Here is a 19,288-nt window from a genome sequence, read left to right as displayed (position 1 = left end):
TCGTGACCAGCGCAGCTGCCACAGATCGTCACAGGACCCTGTCAGGGTGAAGCCGGCAGGGTGGACAGATGACAAAGGGTGGCACTTACGCAAATGAGTGCCTCTGGAGTGTGCTTTCTCCTGTGGGTGCAGGGTGCATCCCGGGGTGTCCGCCCCAGTCCACATTCCGCATCTGTAAGGGTCCTAGACCTGCGATGCACACGCTGTGTGGGTGAGGCCCCGTTGGATGTGCGCGTCTCCTGGGTCAGTTTCGATTTCCGAGTGTTGGGATTCAGAAGCGCTGAAGCTCCAGCTGGAAGGGCCCTCGGAGAGGCCGATCGCACAGCGGCCCACCGGGCCTCCGCCCCTCAGGCTGCAGTGTTGCCCCTTTGCCCCCACCCTGCCTCCGCCTCCGTGCTCATTCACCTCCGCAGTCGTGCGGGGGCACGGGGCTGGTGTGCGCCCTGCTTGGGAGTGGAGTAGGGGCTGGGCGGGCAGAGCAGCCCTGTGAGACACAGCACCCGCCTGGCCCGTGGGGCCGTGTCGCTGGCGCCAACTGCACCGTTTGCAGTTTGCAGGTCTGTGGTGGCTCAAGAGGGTTTGATCCCGGAGTCAGGACGGTCCCCGGGACAGGAAGACGCCACAGCGTGTCGGCCTGGAGCCTTCCTGTTTCCCCTGCACACTGGACAAAGGCAGGGCTCGGGAGGCTCCGAGAAGTGGGCTGGGATGCGGTGGCCATCACCGCCTTGTCTCTCCCTCAGGGCGAGCACCTCGGCAGGGGCACGAGGACACACATCTACTCTGGGACGCTGGTGGACTACAGGGACGACGAGGGAACCGCGGAGGAGAAGAAGATAAAAGTGATCCTCAAAGTCCTCGACCCCAGCCACAGGGACATCTCTCTGGTCTGTTTCCCTGGCCCGACTTCGGGCAGAACCCTCTCAGGCCGCTCCCAGCCAGGCCCTGTGTGTCCCCTGCTTTTCTGCCCCTTCCTGTCCTGCCTGTGGCCCCTGGTGGTGCGGGGCATCTGGGGACGAGCCAAGTGGCCTCGGAGCTCCCCCTGCCAGTGTGCAAAGCCCAGGGGACCCCTGGTGACAGGGCTAGTCCTGTCTGGACGTCCGCTGGCTCAGTTTCCCACTTGTCCTGACTTGCAGCCGTCTCTGCAGCCTTCAGTGCTGTTTTCTAGACCAGTGTGGCTCCCTGCAGGAGGCCTCGGCCAGGGCCAGTTTCAGGGTGGGGGCGGTGATGGGTGAGCTCCTGGACTCTGGCCCCACCCTGGCCAGCAGCCCCTCCACGCCTCTCCCACAGGCCTTCTTCGAAGCAGCCAGCATGATGAGGCAGGTGTCGCACAAACACATCGTGTACCTGTACGGCGTTTGTGTGCGCGACGTGGAAAGTAAGTGCACAGCGCCGCCTGGTGGGCAGGGAGGTGCTCAGCAGGCCGCGGACCTCACAGCCCTTTCCACTTGTTTCTCTAACGCTTTTTCCTGCTGTCCGGGGCTCAGTCCCTGCAGATCGGAGGCTGAAGCAGGGTGGGTTCTCCGCTGGGGTCCTGATGGCAACTCTGGCCCCCACTGCACTCCTGCCTCGAGCTGAAGCTGGAGAAGCATGACGGCCCTTGCCTCTGGGTCCTGGCAGATAAATTTGAAACGAGAACTTTTTCTTTTTTCTTTCTTTCATTGCCCTGTGGTACTCTGGATTACTTCCTTGTGCACTGAGCTAAATCTTCAGTCGTTCTGTTGTGATTTTTGAGACTGGGCCTCATTAAGTTCTTCACCTGCCTGGCTGGGCTCAGATTTCAGTGTCCTGCCCCAGTCCCAGTGCTAGACTGGAGCTGTGCCCCATGTGGGTGGCCGTCTCTCTACACAGCATGGCAGGAGCTGCTGGCATCAGGCCGGGCCCAGGGCCACCTGTTTGTGGCCTCATCGGTCCCCGAGCTGGGAGGTGGATCCCGCTGTCTCCGTGCTCACGGGTGAGGGATGCGGCCTCCAAGGCTGTCACTGCTCAGGGCACGCAGGTCAGGAGTGCAGGGTGGGCCAGACCTGTGCTGGGGGAGAGCCGCACCACAGAGGCTGTGGGCAGGGGCTGTCCTGTCCCAGGCAGAAGCCCAGAGCCGCCTCTGCCGCAGATATCATGGTGGAGGAGTTCGTTGAGGGAGGGCCCCTGGACCTCTTCATGCACCGCAAGAGTGACGTCCTCACCACACCCTGGAAATTCAAGGTCGCCAAGCAGCTGGCCAGCGCCCTGAGTTACTTGGTAAGCGCTAGGCTGTCCGCGGTGGGTGCTCTGGGTGGGCGCTGCTATCCTGGATGGACGGGCTGGTGTGTGAGGGGCCACTGGCACGAGGGAAAGCTCCTGGGAACTGCCGTTTGCCCATGCTCGTCCGAGCCCGGGTCGTACTGGGGACGTGCAGCTGGGTGTAACCATGTGGTACCGGGAGGAGGACAGCTGTCCGGTCAGCACGCCCTTTGGTCCTGCAGGAGGACAAAGACCTGGTCCACGGAAACGTGTGCACCAAGAACCTCCTACTGGCTCGTGAAGGCATAGACAGCGAGATGGGCCCGTTCATCAAGCTCAGCGACCCGGGCATCCCCGTCACCGTGCTGTCCAGGCAAGGTGTGTCCCCGCCCAGCAGGAGGAGGGGCAGCCGGGCTGGCTCTGAGAGGTGGGTGGGAGCGGCTCTGCCATGCTCGGACAGCCAGGGAGGTTCCTGGCCCGGCCGGGGGGCTGCCGTGCCGCGTGTCCTCGCCGTGCTCCACAGGCTGCAGGCTGTGCAGTGGGCCCCGGGCCTTAGGCCTGGTGCAGGTGTCCTGGCGTGAGCTCCACTCAGCACAGCACAGGGCTTTTGCCAGTAGTGCGATCTCTGAGCACCCTGTGTCCTGCCCTGTCCCCGGAAAGCTCCCGTTGGGGGTGGGTGTTTGTGTGTAGGCCTCTCCTCCTAGCCTCTGTTAGTACCCCATGGCGCCCTGGCATGTCCTGTGCTCCTGGGCCCGGGGAGGGTCAATGTGCCCTGAGCTCGTGGCGGTGCTGACAGTGCCTGGGGAGCTGGGGGACTTGAAGTGGTTGCTGCGTGTCTTCCCCAGAGTGCATCGAGCGGATCCCCTGGATCGCCCCCGAGTGCGTGGAGGATGCCAAGAACCTGAGCGTGGCCGCTGACAAATGGAGCTTTGGAACCACGCTCTGGGAGATCTGCTACAACGGCGAGATCCCGCTGAAGGACAAGACGCTCATCGAGGTGAGCCAGCCCCGCCCTGCCCTCCCTGGGTTGCAGACGCCAGCCTGTCCCCTGTCTGTCCTGTCCCTAACACAGGGCGGAAACACGAGGGTGTGGGCACTGCTGAGGGGACAGCCAGGCTCCCAGGATGGGAAGGCCTCAGGTTACACCTAGGACCTGGGGTGCGCGCAGGCAGAAAACTGGAGTGCACCGGTGGCTTCACCTGATTGTCTAGCAGTATTGACTACTTCTGAATTTCAGAACAATTAATACTTTGGAAAATAGAAAAAACTATTAAAAACTAGTCATCTGGTCACGGTGAACACTTCGGCTTTTGTCTTCAGCCTGCCTGTATTCTCCTGTTAAAAGTGCGGCCGTAGTAGATAGAGAGCTGAATGTTTGTAGTGAAGGGTGTGAGTGCGTTTGGTGAGCTGGAGTAAATCTTCCTGTTTGTGTGAACGGAACTGGCGTGCCGGATGCTGGTGTGCTCACTAGTCTTGCACTTGGATTCCCCCGTCCCTCCCCTCTGCTTTGCTCGGAGCCGCTGGGGACGGCAGGAGGGTGGTGGGCAGCACCGGGCAGGGTGGGTCCCATGGACCCAGCCCCGCAGAGCCGCCGGCTTCCCTGGGACCGGGAATGGAGGGTGTGCGGGTGGTGCTGGTCCCTCTGAGCCGGCCCCTTACAGAAGGAGAGGTTCTACGAAAGCCGCTGCCGGCCGGTGACGCCGTCCTGCAAGGAGCTGGCTGACCTGATGACCCGCTGCATGAACTATGACCCCAACCAGAGGCCCTTCTTCCGTGCCATCATGCGTGACATCAACAAGCTGGAGGAGCAGAGTAGGCCGTGCTCTGGGCCGGGCCGGGCCAGGGCGGGCTCGCCACTCGTCCCCGCCTCTCACCCATTCCTCTTGTTAGATCCCGACATTGTTTCTGAAAAGAAACCAGCCGCTGAGGTGGATCCCACGCATTTTGAGAAGCGCTTCCTGAAGAGGATCCGTGACCTGGGGGAGGCAAGTTGTCCTTGCTCGTGGGCTGCCGGCCGCCTCTGTGCCCCCGGCCAGTGAGGCTCCTTGCTCCCTTCTGGGGGACACATCCGCTGCATGGGGCTGGAGTGCACGTCCCTACCCACACGTGTGACCACATCTGTGCGCAGGAATGTGGGTCACTGCCGTGGGACAGGTGTGGTGGAAATGGGAGGCCCTGTCTGCCTGTTCTGGGGTACGCGTGCGTGAGGCTCAGATGGGGAAGAAAGAGCATTTGGCACAGAGTGACAGGAACCAGTGTCTCCACCGGGCATTGTGACCAGAGAGTTTTGGTCTTTACACGGCCTCCGTGGTCCGTCCCTGAACAAAGGCCATGGAGTTTTGTGTGTGAGCTCTGTGCCAGTGGGTGTGTGGGGCATTCTCACGTGTGCAGGGCAGTGTCACGACCCGTGGGGCATGGCAGGAGCCAGCTGGGGACTGGGGCCCCGGCACCGAGTGTCCCTGGTGCACACGTGCCGGCCAGCTGCTCTGTGCCCGGCCCATGGTGCTGGCCTGGGGCTGTGCTCCCGGGAGCTGTGGTTGTGAGTGGGTCCGCCAGCCGCCCCCGTCTGAGCTCAGGCACTGAGGCTGCAGGCGGAGAGCAGGCGCCATGGTAGGCGGCAGAGCCCAGGGAGCCCCCTCTCCTGGGGATAGCCAGGTCCTTCTGGCCTGATGGCCACACACGCGTCCCTCCCTCCAGGGCCACTTTGGCAAGGTGGAGCTCTGCAGGTACGACCCTGAGGGGGACAACACCGGGGAGCAGGTGGCTGTCAAGTCCCTCAAGCCCGAGAGCGGAGGCAATCACATAGCCGACCTGAAGAAGGAGATCGAGATCCTGCGGAACCTCTACCACGAGAACATCGTCAAGTACAAGGGCATCTGCACGGAGGATGGTGAGCTGTCTTGGGAGCCGCCAGTGCTGTGTGGAAGTGACACCAGCCAGCTCGTCCCCGTGCCCCGGGGCTGGTCAGAGTGTCTGGGATAGACGTGGCGAGGTCTAGGCGGGACGTGGGAACAGCTCATGTGTACTGTTTCCTCTAGCTGACACATCCCTCGCTCCACTTACCGCTCATCTGGTTTCGAGACAGGATCTCTAAGTTGCCTGGGCCGGGTGCCAGCTTGTGACCCTGTTGCCTCAGCCTCCCAGAGTGTTGGAACCTCGACCCTGTGCCGCCATGCCTGGCATATTTTTGCAGTAGTTGTGTATTTCTTGCAAACCAGCTTACTACTGATCTTGTGTCTTTTAAAACTGGAAGTGAGGGCCGGGGAGGTAGCTCAGTGGCACTGCGCCTGCCTCATAAGCGCAAGGTCCTGAGTTTGAGCCCCTGCACCAGAAAAAAACAAAACTGGCGGTGAAACTAGGTTTGGTAGCGCACATCTGTACTCCCAGCTACTCAGAAGGCTGAGGCAGGAGGATCATGAGTTTAAGGTCTGGACAACTTACCGAGACCTTATAATTTCAGGTTCTCATTGCTTAGGCGTTGATGGTATAGCAGCTGTATCTGCCAGCCGGTGCTCGTGACATAGGCCAGACCAGTGTACGGCTCTCTCTGCCACTCCCTCTGATCGGCCCTTTCTCCTACTTAGGAGGAAACGGCATCAAGCTCATCATGGAATTCCTGCCCTCGGGAAGCCTGAAGGAGTATCTTCCTAAGAACAAGAACAAAATTAACCTCAAGCAGCAGCTCAAATACGCCGTCCAGATCTGTAAGGTACAAACAAGGCTGCCCCCAGCGGTCACGGTGCCGCCGCAGTGTGGGCCCTGGTTTGTCAGCTGTGAGCAGGCGGAGGGGATGGCACCTTTCGCCCTGCGCTTGCTGGATGGCACGCGAGTGGGTGGGAGGCAGGGCGGCTTCCATGTCCCGCTGCCCCTGCCTGAAGGTGTAGAGCAGGGCCGCTGGTGCTGTGAAGGCAGGTGACCTGGTGATGCGCTGTGCCCCCCTGTCCGCAGGGCATGGACTACCTGGGCTCCCGGCAGTATGTTCACCGCGACTTGGCAGCCAGAAACGTCCTGGTTGAGAGTGAGCACCAGGTGAAGATCGGGGACTTCGGGCTCACCAAGGCCATCGAGACCGACAAGGAGTACTACACGGTCAAGGATGACCGCGACAGCCCTGTGTTCTGGTAACGGAGCCGAGCTGGAGCCGTGGCCCTACTGGACAGCTCGTCCTGGCGAGGGGCCCGTCCCTCTGTGCGCACAGCTCCCCTCCCTCTACGCGCCGGCTGGAGCCTCTGGTGCTGTCCCTCCAGGCATGGGTGGGGAGGTGTGACGGGCACGCGGCAACACTGGACAGCGGCAGGGAGCTCCTGATGCGAGCTGAGCTCTGGGGGTTGCATCTTCCCAGCGCAGCCCGCTTTTGGCCCTTGGGACAGACACGCAGACCTCCTCGTGCAGGGTCAGCTGTTGGTGGCCAGCAGTGTATCCCCACTTACACACCTGCCAGGCAGGGGCCTGGAGGGGCCTGGAGGCAGGCCCAGGGCAGCTGTTGCAGCTGACAGAGCAGGCCATGTGGGGCAACGGTCAGCACTCAGGAAGCCCGGTGTCCCCAGGAGCAGGGCCTCCAGAGGCAGGAGGGCAGCTGACTCAGCTCCTCAGCACAGAGGGTCGGGGTTGGAGTCAGTGACAGCCCAACGAGGCCGGTGGTGGGGCAGGCGAGAGGGGCGCAGGCTCGGGAGGGCCCCGGAGAGCAGGCGGGGATGTGGGGTGGCCAGTGTGGCCAGTGCAGTGGGCACCACCAGCCAGGAAGGGCGCCACACCTCAGGAGCGTGGCCTCTGCCCCGCCCCCCCAGCACACAGTGTCTTTGTGGCCCCATGCGGGGTAGGACCAATGCAGCACCGGGACCCCGAGGGCCGCTTTTCTGAGCTGCCCGTGGTGCGTGGCAGAGCCTCCCTCCCCAGAAACACGGGCTCACCTGCTCCCCTCCAGGTACGCGCCGGAGTGCCTCATCCAGTGCAAGTTTTACATCGCCTCCGACGTCTGGTCCTTCGGCGTGACCCTGCACGAGTTGCTCACCTACTGCGACTCGGACTCCAGCCCCATGGCCGTAAGTCCGTCGGTTGCACTCCCTGGCCTCGCTCATGGAACTCTGGCCTCCATGCAGTGAGTTAAGCTGGCGGAGGGGCGCGTCACTGCCTGGTACACTGGCGTCATTGCTCACAGTGGCGGACGGCCCTCCTTGCCGGGCCCTGGCCCGTGTACGGTGGGGTGGGGCACAGAGGCTGACCCCGGAAGGGGACCCTTCTCCAAACAGGCCCCTGGCGGCAGGGGTGGTGGGCGGAGCTGAGATGTGATTGCAGGCAATCATGGAGATCTCAGGGCTGTGGGTCTTCGGCTAAAGAGACTTAGGAGAGCATTTTTGTTACTTATTTTCCAGCTAATTCTAGCAATCTGTTGGTTTTTAATGCGTGTGTGCACGAAGTCCAGCAGTTTGTTTGGTCTTGTTTTCCACAGTTGTTCCTGAAGATGATAGGCCCGACCCATGGCCAGATGACAGTCACCAGACTTGTGAATGCCTTGAAGGAAGGAAAACGCTTGCCGTGCCCCCCGAACTGCCCCGATGAGGTACTTCTGGGCTGCCCACTGCGCACCCTGCTCATGAGTTGTCCACAGCCAGAAGTGTGGAGCAGGGGCGGGAGCCAGGGAAGGGGTGCAGGAGGCGCTTTCCGAGCTCTGAGGCTGGGCTGAGGTGGGATGTTCCAGGCGTCAGCTCAGGGCTGGGCACAGGGTGTTCACGGCCAGGACCCTTGAGTACCTGCACACCCACCCCGGGGAGGCTTTGGCACGGGCTTTCGCGAGAAAACGCAGTGACGCTTCCTACCTGTCATGCTCATTCCGCCTTTGGGACCGAGGCCCAGTGAGGTGCCGGTCGGGTGGGCTCAGACGGGCTCACCGCACCCTTCATGATACCGTGGTGATGCCGGGCCCCACGGTGCTAGGCTCGAAGCTAGAGCAGAGTTGTGTGTTTCAGACTGTCCACATACTCCTATAGTCGTCTTATGGAGAAGTCATCCTACATATCTCAAACTATCTTCTTAATATTTCTGTACTTTTCCAAAACGCTTCCGGGTTAACAGCACTTTTACTATTACTGTGTTTGTTATTACTTCTCTTCCAGGTTTATCAGCTGATGAGAAAATGCTGGGAATTCCAGCCATCCGGCCGGACCACCTTCCAGAGCCTTATTGAAGGGTTTGAAAGGCTTTTAAAATAAGCAGCAGGAGTAACATTGAAAGCCCACTCTGTATCCAGCCCTCCTGCCCCAGCAAATACCCAAGACATTTAAAGTAATGGGATCGCTTGTGTCTGTCGGGAGAGCCCTCAGACTCTCGGGTGTGTACGCCTGTAAGGCACACTGGGGTGCCAGTCGTGTATAGAAACTTCCTCTCTGAATCGGGCACCTCTGAAACTCAGTGACAGATGATGACAGCCAGAACGCCGGGACGCCCGTAAGCTCTCCTCTCGGAGAGGACACCGGGGTCCAGCTCGTTTGCCATCCAGTCACTTAGCAAAGTGGGATTGCTGCAGGTGGACGGAAGCCCAGGCTTAGACGGTGCCGGGGACCCGAGATACTCTGTGGGCATTAACCTTAGGCAAGAACGATGGCCTCGGTGGCCAGGGCTGCCGACCCGCCCTGAGTGCTCTGCTCTGAGGTCCCAGACCGTCCGGTGCGTTCCGTCCCTGGTGGGAGCTGTCCCCACTGGCTGCTGGCACCGTTGTCGCGCCCACTGGCTCTGCTCGGGGCCTGCATGGCATCTGTGCCCTGCTGCATGTGACTTCCGAGAGCCTGCCCTGCCCTGCCCGTGCTGTCCCAGCAGCCTGCTCCAGCTGGTCTCCTGGCCTGGATGCTGTGACGCACGCTTTAAAGATGCAACCAGCTCGGAGCCAGCGTTTCCGGCCCTGACTGCAGATGCTGTGTGCAGGGCTCACCCCAGACTGCGCTGCTCCTACGCCTGTCTGCAGGGCTGCTGTCCTGGCCGTCTGCCTCCCTGTGTTGCGGCACTCAGGAGAAAAGACCCGGCTGGCGGCGCTCTAGTTCTGGACCCACTGTGTAGTCCATGTGTGTGGGACGGCAGCCAGGAGCCTCAGCTGGTCGGTCTCTGATTCAATGTGAACCCGTAAGCGCTGTCTGACCGCAAGTCCAACGGCCTTCAGCTAATGCAGTCCAGTGTGTGTCCTGTGCCTTCCCTTCACCTTCTGCACTCGCCCTCCAGAGAGCGGTAAGATTGCTTTGGGGCTCTGAGATCAGTCCCCTTTCCCTACAGCAGCAACCTCTCTGTGTCAAACCTGTGGCCACTCTGTATGCACTTTGTTTACTCTTTATACAAATAAATGTACGGACGACTTTACATGCATGTACCTTTTAATCTGGTGTTCCTTTTCAAAGCATTTCACACTGTGTGTACATAGAAAAATAACAGTACAGATCTTGGAGAGAGGGTTGGAAATGGTCCTTGTCACCGTGCTGCTCGGTTTCTGCCTCCCTGCTGTGTCCAGTGACGGCGGGCACCAGCCAGCGTGGGTGGGGAGTCCTCCTGTGCTGTCATGGAGAACAGCTCCGTTCCAGTCTTCCGTCCAGGCTCCACTGTGAGACGCACCGTCCTCCCTCTCTGCGCACTGGCGGCCGAAAGCCACAGGAACGGGGCAGAGAGGGCCGAGTGCCGTCAGCCGCCTGCCGCGACTCTCACCTGCCTGCTGTGGTGTTGGAAATTGTCCTGCTTTAACTTTCTAGCTGTCCTTTTCCGGTACAAGCAATACACACCATAAATGAGACCACGAAGAATTCTTTACAAAGCATACAACGCACTCATCACTTCTACGTGTCATAAAGCAGGAGAACATCAAACCCGGCAAGTGCCTGGATGACAGGTATTTTAATGAGCTGACCCTAAAGACTGGGGACACTGGGCCCCCAAACTCCATTCGCAGTCGACAAACCTGGAAGCTTCTAGATGGCAGAAGGTTGCTCATGTGTTTAAGGCCAGCCTTCCGGACACAGTGATGCTCAGACATGAAACTGGGTCAGACAGCTGACGTTTGCAGCCTGACGGGACCGAGGACAGAGCGTACGGCTGTAAGTCTGCACCAGACGCCCTCCGAAGAGGTGGCTGCACCAAGCGGACGGCACCTGACAGGCAGAGGCCCAGGCTGCTCACTGGGGCCTCGCCAGTGCCTTGTGAAACGGGACACACAAACGCCCGCATCCCTGCGCCGTCAAGTCTGCCCCGAGGTAAGGTCGGTCTCCGGGGGAACTGCGAGGACGGCACTGGCCACGCAGTCAGGCCTGGTCCCCGGCACCCTCCTCAGCTCTGCCCCACGGCACGGAGGCACTGCTGACAGGACACGAGCCCTGGGCACGCACGATTCCAGTGGGATCGTGAGGACCGACACGGTGCCGTGGACCTTTCAGGCCGTAAGTTTTCTCACCTCTCCCAGCCATTGAAAACTGAACATTCTTACCTTGCAGACAGCACAGAGACAGGCAGGGAAGCAAAGCAGGCCCTAGGCTGCAGTCTGCCCTCCCTGAATGACATCACCAAAGTTACTCCCGCTGAAATACCTGTTGCCGTCCCCAAAGGTGTAACACCAGGCCGCTGCTGCAGGGGTGCACAGCCTGGACCCCACGACGGCTCTGTTGGTTTAGGGTCTCCTGGCTGAGGAGGGTGTCAGGAGTTTGCTTGCTGTCACCATATTTGGTACTTTAACCCTCCCAGTTACAGAAAAGTTCTAAAAATCCACACATGAAATTACTTGTAAGGAAAGCAAACTGTAATGCACATTGGCTTTTAAGAAATTCATCCTAAGGCTAAGGAAACAGCCGTTTCCCATTTATTGCTTCAGATTTTATATGTGATGTCACAATTGTTCCCAGTTCTAAAACAAGGAATATTGGAACGGTGTTAGTTTTTCCAGTGAACCGTAAGTGAATGTCCCATCAGGACACATTTAATTCTGGTGCGGAATGTCCTCCGGTGGGGTCTCTTATTGCTGCTTGTTTGATTGGGCAATTCTGCCCGCTGCGACACTGCTCCCTCCTGGGAGTCACGGACCCGTATGGAGAGGCTATGGCTAATCTGGATGAAGTTAAGGCAGCCCTGGGCAGCAGAGACGCTGCTGCTGCGAGCAGAGCAGGTGGCGAGGAGGATTCTGCTCAGTATACACGCTTCTTCTTCAAGTACGTCTCCACGTAGTGCTTGCCCATGCCCTGGGCGTGCTGGTCCACGCCGCCCCCTACGCCGCCCGCAGGGGCAGCAAGGAGGTAGGCTGCGCCACGCTTCTCAGTCCTGAGGGGGGGCACCTGTGAGAAGACGAAAGCTTGGGGTGAAAGGCTGAATCAGTCGGGGTGACATGATGTGCCTAAATTTCAGCACCATCACAGGATACCGAGAAGGTACAGCCAGCCAGTGAAAAGGGGGAAACAGAAGAGTTTGGAATACTACAAATCACCTGAAGAAAGTTTAGAAAAGTAAAGAGTGTCAGGAAAATGCAGTGGTGAGCAATAACAACCCATCCTCTCAGAGATTCAGAAGCCAGACACTGGAACTTAGGGAAAAAAAAAGGGAAGTAGGCCAGACACTGGAACTTAGGGAAAAAAAAAGGGAAGTAGATCCCTGGGAACCAGGAAAGATCCGACGGAATTAAAACCTACATGGAAATGGGAGAGACAACGCAGAGAAGACAAGAGTCCATCTGTTTCTCCCTGGTCCTGGCTTGTGGCTCACAGGAAAAGGAGACCAAACCCACAGAGAATAGTATAAGCTGGGCCTCAGTGAGCACTGTGGCTGCAGAAAGGGCTGGTTGGTGCTGTGAGCTGAGCTGCAGGAAGAGCGTGGGATTCTGCTCCCATGGGAGTCCTTCAACAGCCAGCAGCAGGTGAGTGACTCCAGTCGTGCACCTGCCATATCCCAGAGAGCGTGCTTGGTCAGGTGCCATTCCGGAAGAGGGCTGACTGAACCAGGGACGCGGAGCAGCCTAGATGACTGCACTGCAGAGATCCTGGTGTTAGGGTCCCACAGTGACTGGGTGAGAGGCAGCCATGGGAGATGGCCAGGCAGGGAGGCTTGGAAGAGGCCCCCGGGGGAGTGAGCTGAAGGACGCAGGTCCCAGCCCTGTGGTAGGTAGAGGCCAGGTCCAGCCCGAGCTGCTCTGGATTTGAAAGTCATAGCATTGGTGCCCTCACCCTGACCCCACTACTGCCTGCTAGTGCCTGCATCCGGCATGGGTCTGGGGTCTGACTGCCTTCTTTGCCAGTGTGAGCAGGAATGTTGACTTGGAAAGTGCCCAGAGTCATGGATCCCAGAAGAAAACCATACATTAAGAATCAGAGAAAATATTTTTGTGAGTGTTTTTCTTTTTTCTTTTTTATTTCTTCTTTCCTCTTCACCGGTTTACTGGGATTTGGGGGGTTTTTCCTTTTGTCCAATATGTTCCTCTTTTTCCCCTTTAATTTTTCTTATTTTTACTTTATGATTTCTTTTTTCCTTCCTTTTGTCTTCTATTTCTCATCTGTTACCTTTACCTAGTCCTATAAACTTCCTTCTACTCCCTTATAGGATTCTTTGCTCCTCATATAGTTTAAGGTTTCAAATTTTTCCTGTTGTACTCCTGTTCCCAACCCTTGTATCTTTAATTGTATAGCCCTAGAGCTTATCAGTCTTTGGATCGTTAACTATAAAATTACTGTTGAGTTTTCTGAGAGCTTTTGCATGTAGTACACATTAGCAGTAAGTCATTATGTGGGTTGTTTCTCACATGACATTTACACCATAACTGTAGATTTCTTCTAGGAGGGTTGAGGGCGGTACATGATTGGTTCTTAAGTATTTAATATCCATTTTATCTTCAACAATACTAGTGTATAGCTGATTTGCTTGGCATTACCAGGGTCACATACTTGTTGCTACTAATGGGTTTTCTCTATAAGCCAATACCCAGATTACGTTTGTGACATTAAAAGTACTGGAGTACATTCCCCAGAGAACTTGGTGTTACACCAGCTACTCCCCTCCCAAATTAACTGAGGTGGGCAGATAGTGGGGCAGAGGCAAAGACTCTAGTTAGGCGTGGCCAAAGTACATTACTGATGAGAGGCTTAAAAAGATGGCTCTACCAGCAACAAAGTTTTCATACTATGTCCCCAGATCACAGCCCAAAACAAAAACAAATGATAACTAAGACGAGGCAACAAAATGCCTCCCCAAATTCCCAGCTGCCCTGAAGCCAGTCCTGGGGGGCTTCAAAGAGAATAGCATAAGGTACACACCAAATTACTTGAAAACAGAGGAGGTTAGGAAACAGATAAAGATAGTGGGGGTCACAGAAGATCCAGATAAGCAAAACAGAAGTCATAACCAAAACAATCCAGGCGCTTACAAAAGACACTAATAAAAAGCTGAAAGAAACAAATTATACAAAACACGAATGACCAGTTTAGCAAAGAATTAAAAGTCTATGAAAAGATTTCAGTCAGGAATCCAGGAAACTGCACCAGGGACGTGGCTCAGGGGTGCCACCGCACCTGGCTTGCAAGCGCAAGGTCGGAGTTCGATTCCTGGTATTAAAAGTTGTATTCAAAGTATGGGCAGCAAAAGTGATCAATGTGAGGACAGAATTTTAGAACTAGACGACAAGGATGCTTCAAAGACCAACTGCTCAGACACAAAAGCAACGAGCACGTGAAAAATGGGTACCACTGCTGCTAGAGGGTGCAAAAACGACTGACTGGAATAAGGAGAAAATAAGACAGTACAAATGGCATAAATCTGCTCCAAATACGGGGAAAGAAACATACAGATAAGTGAGCCAGTAGAGCCCATACAGCCTCAAGCAAAAAAGAATGCCCCCCACCTTATACTGGACAGCAGACCATCACAGAGAAAACCGTAAAAGCCTTTAGAGAAAGGCAACAAATCACATATAAAGGTAAACCCATTAGAATTACAAAGACTTTGCAACACAAACCTTCAAGGTCAGGAGGGCTAGCTGTGCAATGTTTTAAGCCTTAAAAGATAATTTCCAACCCCAACTTATGTACCCTGTACCTCTCCTTCAAAACCGATGGAGAAACAAGGTATTTCCCTGACAAGGAGCACCGCAAGAAATTCGTGACCACCAAACCAGCATGCCAAAAAATTCTCATGGGTCCCGTAGAAACAGACACTGAAGCCACCAGTGCCAGTGAGTCAAAGTGAATGAACACACATGGTGGGAGGAACAGCTGGGCAAAGAAAAATAGGAAACCAGCACCAGGGAAACAATGTAATGACAGGGATAAGTCCGTACCTTTCAGTAGTAACTCTCCATGTGAATGGCCTCACTTCCCCAATCAAAAGACACAGATTGGCAGAATGGATCAAGAAAACCCAGTGATATGCAGTATATAAGAAGCATCTAATTCAAAAAATTCCACAGATTAAAAAATCAAAGGATAGAAAACAATATTCCACACAATGGGAAAAAGCAGGAGCAGCTGTCCTCACTGATGGGAACAGAGGGCACTGCATAGCAGTGAGGGGAACAATTCCATACACCAAATAGTGTGCCCACCTCTGTAAGTACTGACTGACCTGAAAAGGCAGATAAACACCAATCCTGTTGTAATGGGGAACCTCAAGACTCCATTGTCACAAACATCCACTAGACAACAAAAAGTTGAGTCAGACCTTCACAAATGGACTCAATAGTTGTCTACAGTGTGTTCCAACCAACAACAGGATGCTCATCCTCAGCAGTGCAAGGGACTTTCCCCAAAACAGACCACATACTAGCTCTAAAGCATGATTAGGTAAATGTAAAAAAAAAATCAAAATTATCCCATGTGTATTATCAGATCATAGTACAATGAAATGAGAAAACAATGACAAAAGAAACCACAAACTATACAAATGTATAAATTAAGCAGTGCCTTGACTAATCAATGAGTGACAGAAAATCTAGGAAGAAATTAGTTCTCACAATCAAATAGTGAGTGCTATGGGCTGGGGATTTAGCTCAGTGGTTCTGCTGCCTGCCTTGCAAGTGCAAGGACCTAAGTTTGATCCCTAGTACCAAAAGCAAAACAAAACAAAAATAGCGGCAGTATGATATGCCTGAAGCTATAGGACAAAAGCAGTCCTAGGAGGGAAATTTATAGCAGTGGATGCCTACGTCAGAAAAACAAAGCCCAAATAAATAACCTAATGCACCCGACGGTCCTAGAGAAACAAACACTTCAAATCCAAAGCTAGTGTAAGGAAACATTATAAAGATCAGAGCAGAAATTAATTAAATTGAGACAAAAAATTACAAAGAATCAGTGAATTGAGTTGGTTCTTTGAATCAACAAGAGACAACAAACCCTTAGCCAATTTTACTAAAATAAGGAAAGACTCAAATCCATGCAATTAGAGAGGCAAAATCACAATGCATTCTGCTAAAATCCAGTAAATCACTGGTAACTACTTTAAGAACCCTCATTCCTAGAGGAATATACAACCACCAAAGCTGAACTGAGAATATATAAAAATCCTAACCCCATATCAGCCAATGAAATTGAAAACAAAAAACAACAACAAAAAAGTACTCACTAAAAGCCTAGATCCAGGTAGATTTACTACCACAGTCTATAAGAACTTTAGAGAAGATCTAATACTAACTTCTCAAACCCTTTAATGAAACTGAAAGAGAAGCACTACTCCCAAAGTCATTCTTGGGAGCCAGTGTTACCCTGATTCTAAAACTGGAAAAGGACCTGACCAAAAAAAGAACTACAGGCCAATCTCTTTAATGAACATAGATGCAAAAATCCTCAATAACATACTGGCTAACAATGCAGTGAGTCATCAAAGAGATCACACACCATGACCAAGTGGGATTCATTCCAGGGTACAGGGGTGGCTTGACATACAAACCAGTACTGCAATTCGCCACATAAATAGAAGCAAAGACAAAACCATATGATCATCAGTAGGCACAGTAAAAACATTTGACAAAATCCAGCATCCATTCATGATAAAGACCCTCAAAAAATAATAGGTCTTCACCTCAATCTGAAAGTTACCTATGACAAACCAATGGCGAACAGGATATGAAACAGAAGCTAAAAGCTTTCCTTCTAAAATCAGGAACAAGACAAGGGTGTCTCCATAACCACTCCTGTTCAGTACAGCTCTTGGAAACACTTTCCAGACCAATTAGGCAAGGGAAAGAAATGAAGGGTTCATGGATAGAAAAAGTTTAATCATTATTTGCAAATGGCATGATCTTCTATATAGAAGACCCCAAAAACTCCACCAAAAGAGCCCTAGAATTGCCAGGGATTTAGCTCAGTGGCATTGTGTCCATCTCACAAGTACAAGGTCATGAGTTCAATCCCTGGTACTAAAAATACCCAAAACAAAAAAAGTCTGCCAGAATTAGTAACCAAATTCAGTAGCATAGCAGGATACAAAGTCAACACACTAAATAACATTCCTATACACCAATAATAAACTCCCAACAGAGAAATTAGGAAACGGTACCTTTTACAGTAGCATCAAGAAAAATGAAACACTTATGAATTTATGGGAGAAGTTCAAACCTGGCTGGGCCAGATGTGCCACACTGCTGTCTTCTAAGCAAACCTGAAGACCTCTCTGAGGCTGAGCAAGCTCGCCTAAGTGCGTAGACCTGGGTCTAACAGGCTACACCTCCACCCCTTGTCCGTGACTCCTTCGGCTCGCCCAAGAAGAATCACCCCACCATATGTCTAGCCAGTAAGATATCGCCCAATGTTCTCCACTAATGTATGAATCTGCATAACCTATAAGAAAGTGCCATGTATATAAATGCTCCTCTCCCGTGGTTGTCCACATGTAAGCTGTATAAGCCTGTGCATTTCCTAAATAAAGTAGAAGCGTTCCAGAAATCTCCCCGGAGTCTGCCTGGTGATTCCACACCTTGCCCTCCCAGTCCGAGCTCCCGAACCGAACTCCACAGGCCAAACAGCAGACGACAACATGAATTAACCTAACCAAGGAAGTGAAACACCTCTACAAAGAAACCACAGTACTTTGAAAAAGGAGATTGAAGTGGATATCAGAAAGTAGAAAGATATCTCCTGTTCTTGGATAGGCAGAATGAATGTAGTCAAAGTGGCCACCCTTCCAAAGTGTTAAACAGATTTAACACAAATACCAAAAGTATTCTTCACCAGAAATACAGAAAATTCACATGGAACCAGAAGAGGCAGAATACTGAGAGCAACCATAGGGAACAAGGGGAGGATAAGGGGCATCGCATTCCTGGACTTCAAGTTATATGCAAAGCTGCGGTGATAAAAACAGCATGGTATTTCCAAACACAAAAATAAAATGAAAGATCGTAGGTCAGTGGCGTGGAATAGAGGGTGCCGGAACACTGCAGGCACATTCAGCGACCTCACCTCACAGTCGACAGAGGGGCCGCCTCCCTTTGCTGGAGGAATGACTCTCTCTCTAACAAAGGTGCTGGGGAAACTGGCTCTCCATGGGCTGAAGATGAACCCAGAACCATTACCTCACCATGCACTAAACTAAAATCAAACTGTGGCAAAGATCTAAGCATCAGGAGAGAAACAAGCTGCAGGAAGATGAAATAGGTAAAACTTGACGCGGGTAGGCAAGGGCTTTCTAAACAGAACCCCAGTCACACAAATACCATCAGGAATCAACACACAGGATCCCATCAGATTAAAAGGCTTCTGCACAGTGAAGGTAGCTGCCAACGGGGTGAGGAGGCAGTCTGCACAATGGGAAAAAGGTTTTGGTGGCTCCTTGAAGGACTAATGTCTAGAATATGTAAAGAACAAAAAATTAGACCCCAATCCAAAATTGGGCATCTGGAATGAATAGATACTTAGATGAAGAAATACAAATGACCAATGAATACAGTGATACCTCAGTTCACAAACGCTTCTGTTTGCACACAACTGAGTTCTCAAGAGCGCTCAACAAAATTTTGCTTCTGTTCACAAACTCCACACTGGGTGCCAAACACAACTGCAGCCGTCTTCCCCATGCAAACACACAACACTGCCATCTTCCTCAAAACTAAAACCAGGGAAATCCGTGGGCCGGGTACCACCGTACACAACTCGTAGTTCATTACCCATATCAAAGGCTTGCGTTGCTGGGAATGTAGGGCGCCAGGGGCTTAGCTGTAGAGCTGTTAAAGTAAGAGTAAATAAATGCTGTCACTGCAGTGCAGTGCATGCAGCAAGCGTTAAAACAACCCACAGATTATTGGCTCCTTTTTCTTAGCCCTCTTCCCCCATTCCGGCAGAGGGGACAGAAGGAATTCTGATACAGCACCACCTTCCTCTAGCTCCCTCACTCCATTTGTAACATTAGCTAAGATTACTAAGAGCGCGAGGGAGAACACACCTCGCTCCAAGGCCAAGCCGGACTGGAATGGTGGCAGGGACTGGCCCGGGGGCAGAGGCTTCCTTCGTGTGGGCCTGAAAGGTCTGGGCGCCAGGACAGAAACCAGCTTAGCGCGGGGCTCTGCGAGGCGAAACTGCGGGGACAAACAGGACCGACTGGAACAGAGAGCCACTCCAGAAAGTTTCTGAATCTTCAATACACATGTCACTAAATTTTTTAAAATGTACGATGCTCATTTATAAAAGTAAATTTTGTTCTTTATAAAATAAAAATTGAAATTGTGTAGGAGGATATTTTGTAAATAAGAATAGATTATAAAAAAATGACCATGTGTTTACACACTGCCCTACACGATTTTTACCTTTGCATTCTAGCTCCTGGTGTAAATATGATGGTTTGTGCGCCGAGTCTTACGGAAATTTTGGTTGTTTCTGGTATTTGCACCTAGACATTATTCATGAACGATTTCACAGATCTCCGATAATACCCTGACCTTTGACATTCCCTAAGTACAACTCACGGGCCGTGGGAGGTGAGAGGAGGCCCTGTCCTCGCAGACGGCTCAGAGCTGCGAGCTGCTTTCTAGCACACGCGCCCAGCGGGACTTGACCCCTGCCTGCCCGGGCGGGCTCGCAGCGCCACGCGCTCTTCTGCCGCCGGAGGAGGGCTGGAGTAGGGCTGGAGAGGGGCCTGGCCG

The 19,288-nt window shown here is 53.5% G+C and overlaps 2 protein-coding genes across 3 annotated transcripts in view; one reads left to right on the top strand and one right to left on the bottom strand.

Annotated features, from left to right (window-relative positions):
- Positions 1-9,590, top strand: part of Jak1 (Janus kinase 1) — an 86,449-nt gene extending 76,859 nt beyond the window's left edge. The window contains exons 13-25 of one of the 2 annotated variants that reach the window (XM_010605078.3): positions 741-884; positions 1,288-1,375; positions 2,108-2,235; positions 2,460-2,595; positions 3,063-3,214; positions 3,879-4,029; positions 4,108-4,202; positions 4,915-5,107; positions 5,802-5,926; positions 6,166-6,338; positions 7,142-7,259; positions 7,667-7,777; positions 8,331-9,590. In XM_010605078.3, coding sequence (XP_010603380.1) covers positions 741-884; positions 1,288-1,375; positions 2,108-2,235; positions 2,460-2,595; positions 3,063-3,214; positions 3,879-4,029; positions 4,108-4,202; positions 4,915-5,107; positions 5,802-5,926; positions 6,166-6,338; positions 7,142-7,259; positions 7,667-7,777; positions 8,331-8,426 — 1,710 coding nt within the window. In that variant the 3' untranslated portion in view covers positions 8,427-9,590. The remainder of the gene's footprint in view (positions 1-740; positions 885-1,287; positions 1,376-2,107; positions 2,236-2,459; positions 2,596-3,062; positions 3,215-3,878; positions 4,030-4,107; positions 4,203-4,914; positions 5,108-5,801; positions 5,927-6,165; positions 6,339-7,141; positions 7,260-7,666; positions 7,778-8,330) is intronic. The other variant, XM_033758390.1, reaches the window with a different exon arrangement.
- A 1,750-nt stretch (positions 9,591-11,340) lies between these two features.
- The window catches only part of Raver2 (ribonucleoprotein, PTB binding 2), a 63,057-nt gene continuing 55,109 nt past the window's right edge, over positions 11,341-19,288 (bottom strand). Inside the window, exon 14 of the mRNA XM_010605232.2 lies at positions 11,341-11,510. Within this exon, the coding sequence (XP_010603534.1) occupies positions 11,364-11,510 (147 nt within the window). The 3' untranslated portion in view covers positions 11,341-11,363. The remainder of the gene's footprint in view (positions 11,511-19,288) is intronic.

Source organism: Fukomys damarensis, unplaced genomic scaffold (genome assembly GCF_012274545.1).
Source record: "Fukomys damarensis isolate Sample0158 unplaced genomic scaffold, DMR_v1.0_HiC HiC_scaffold_33, whole genome shotgun sequence".
NCBI lineage: Eukaryota > Metazoa > Chordata > Mammalia > Rodentia > Bathyergidae > Fukomys > Fukomys damarensis.
The sequence above is the reverse complement of the archived record's forward strand: the minus strand, read 5'-3'. Positions and strand labels throughout refer to the sequence as shown.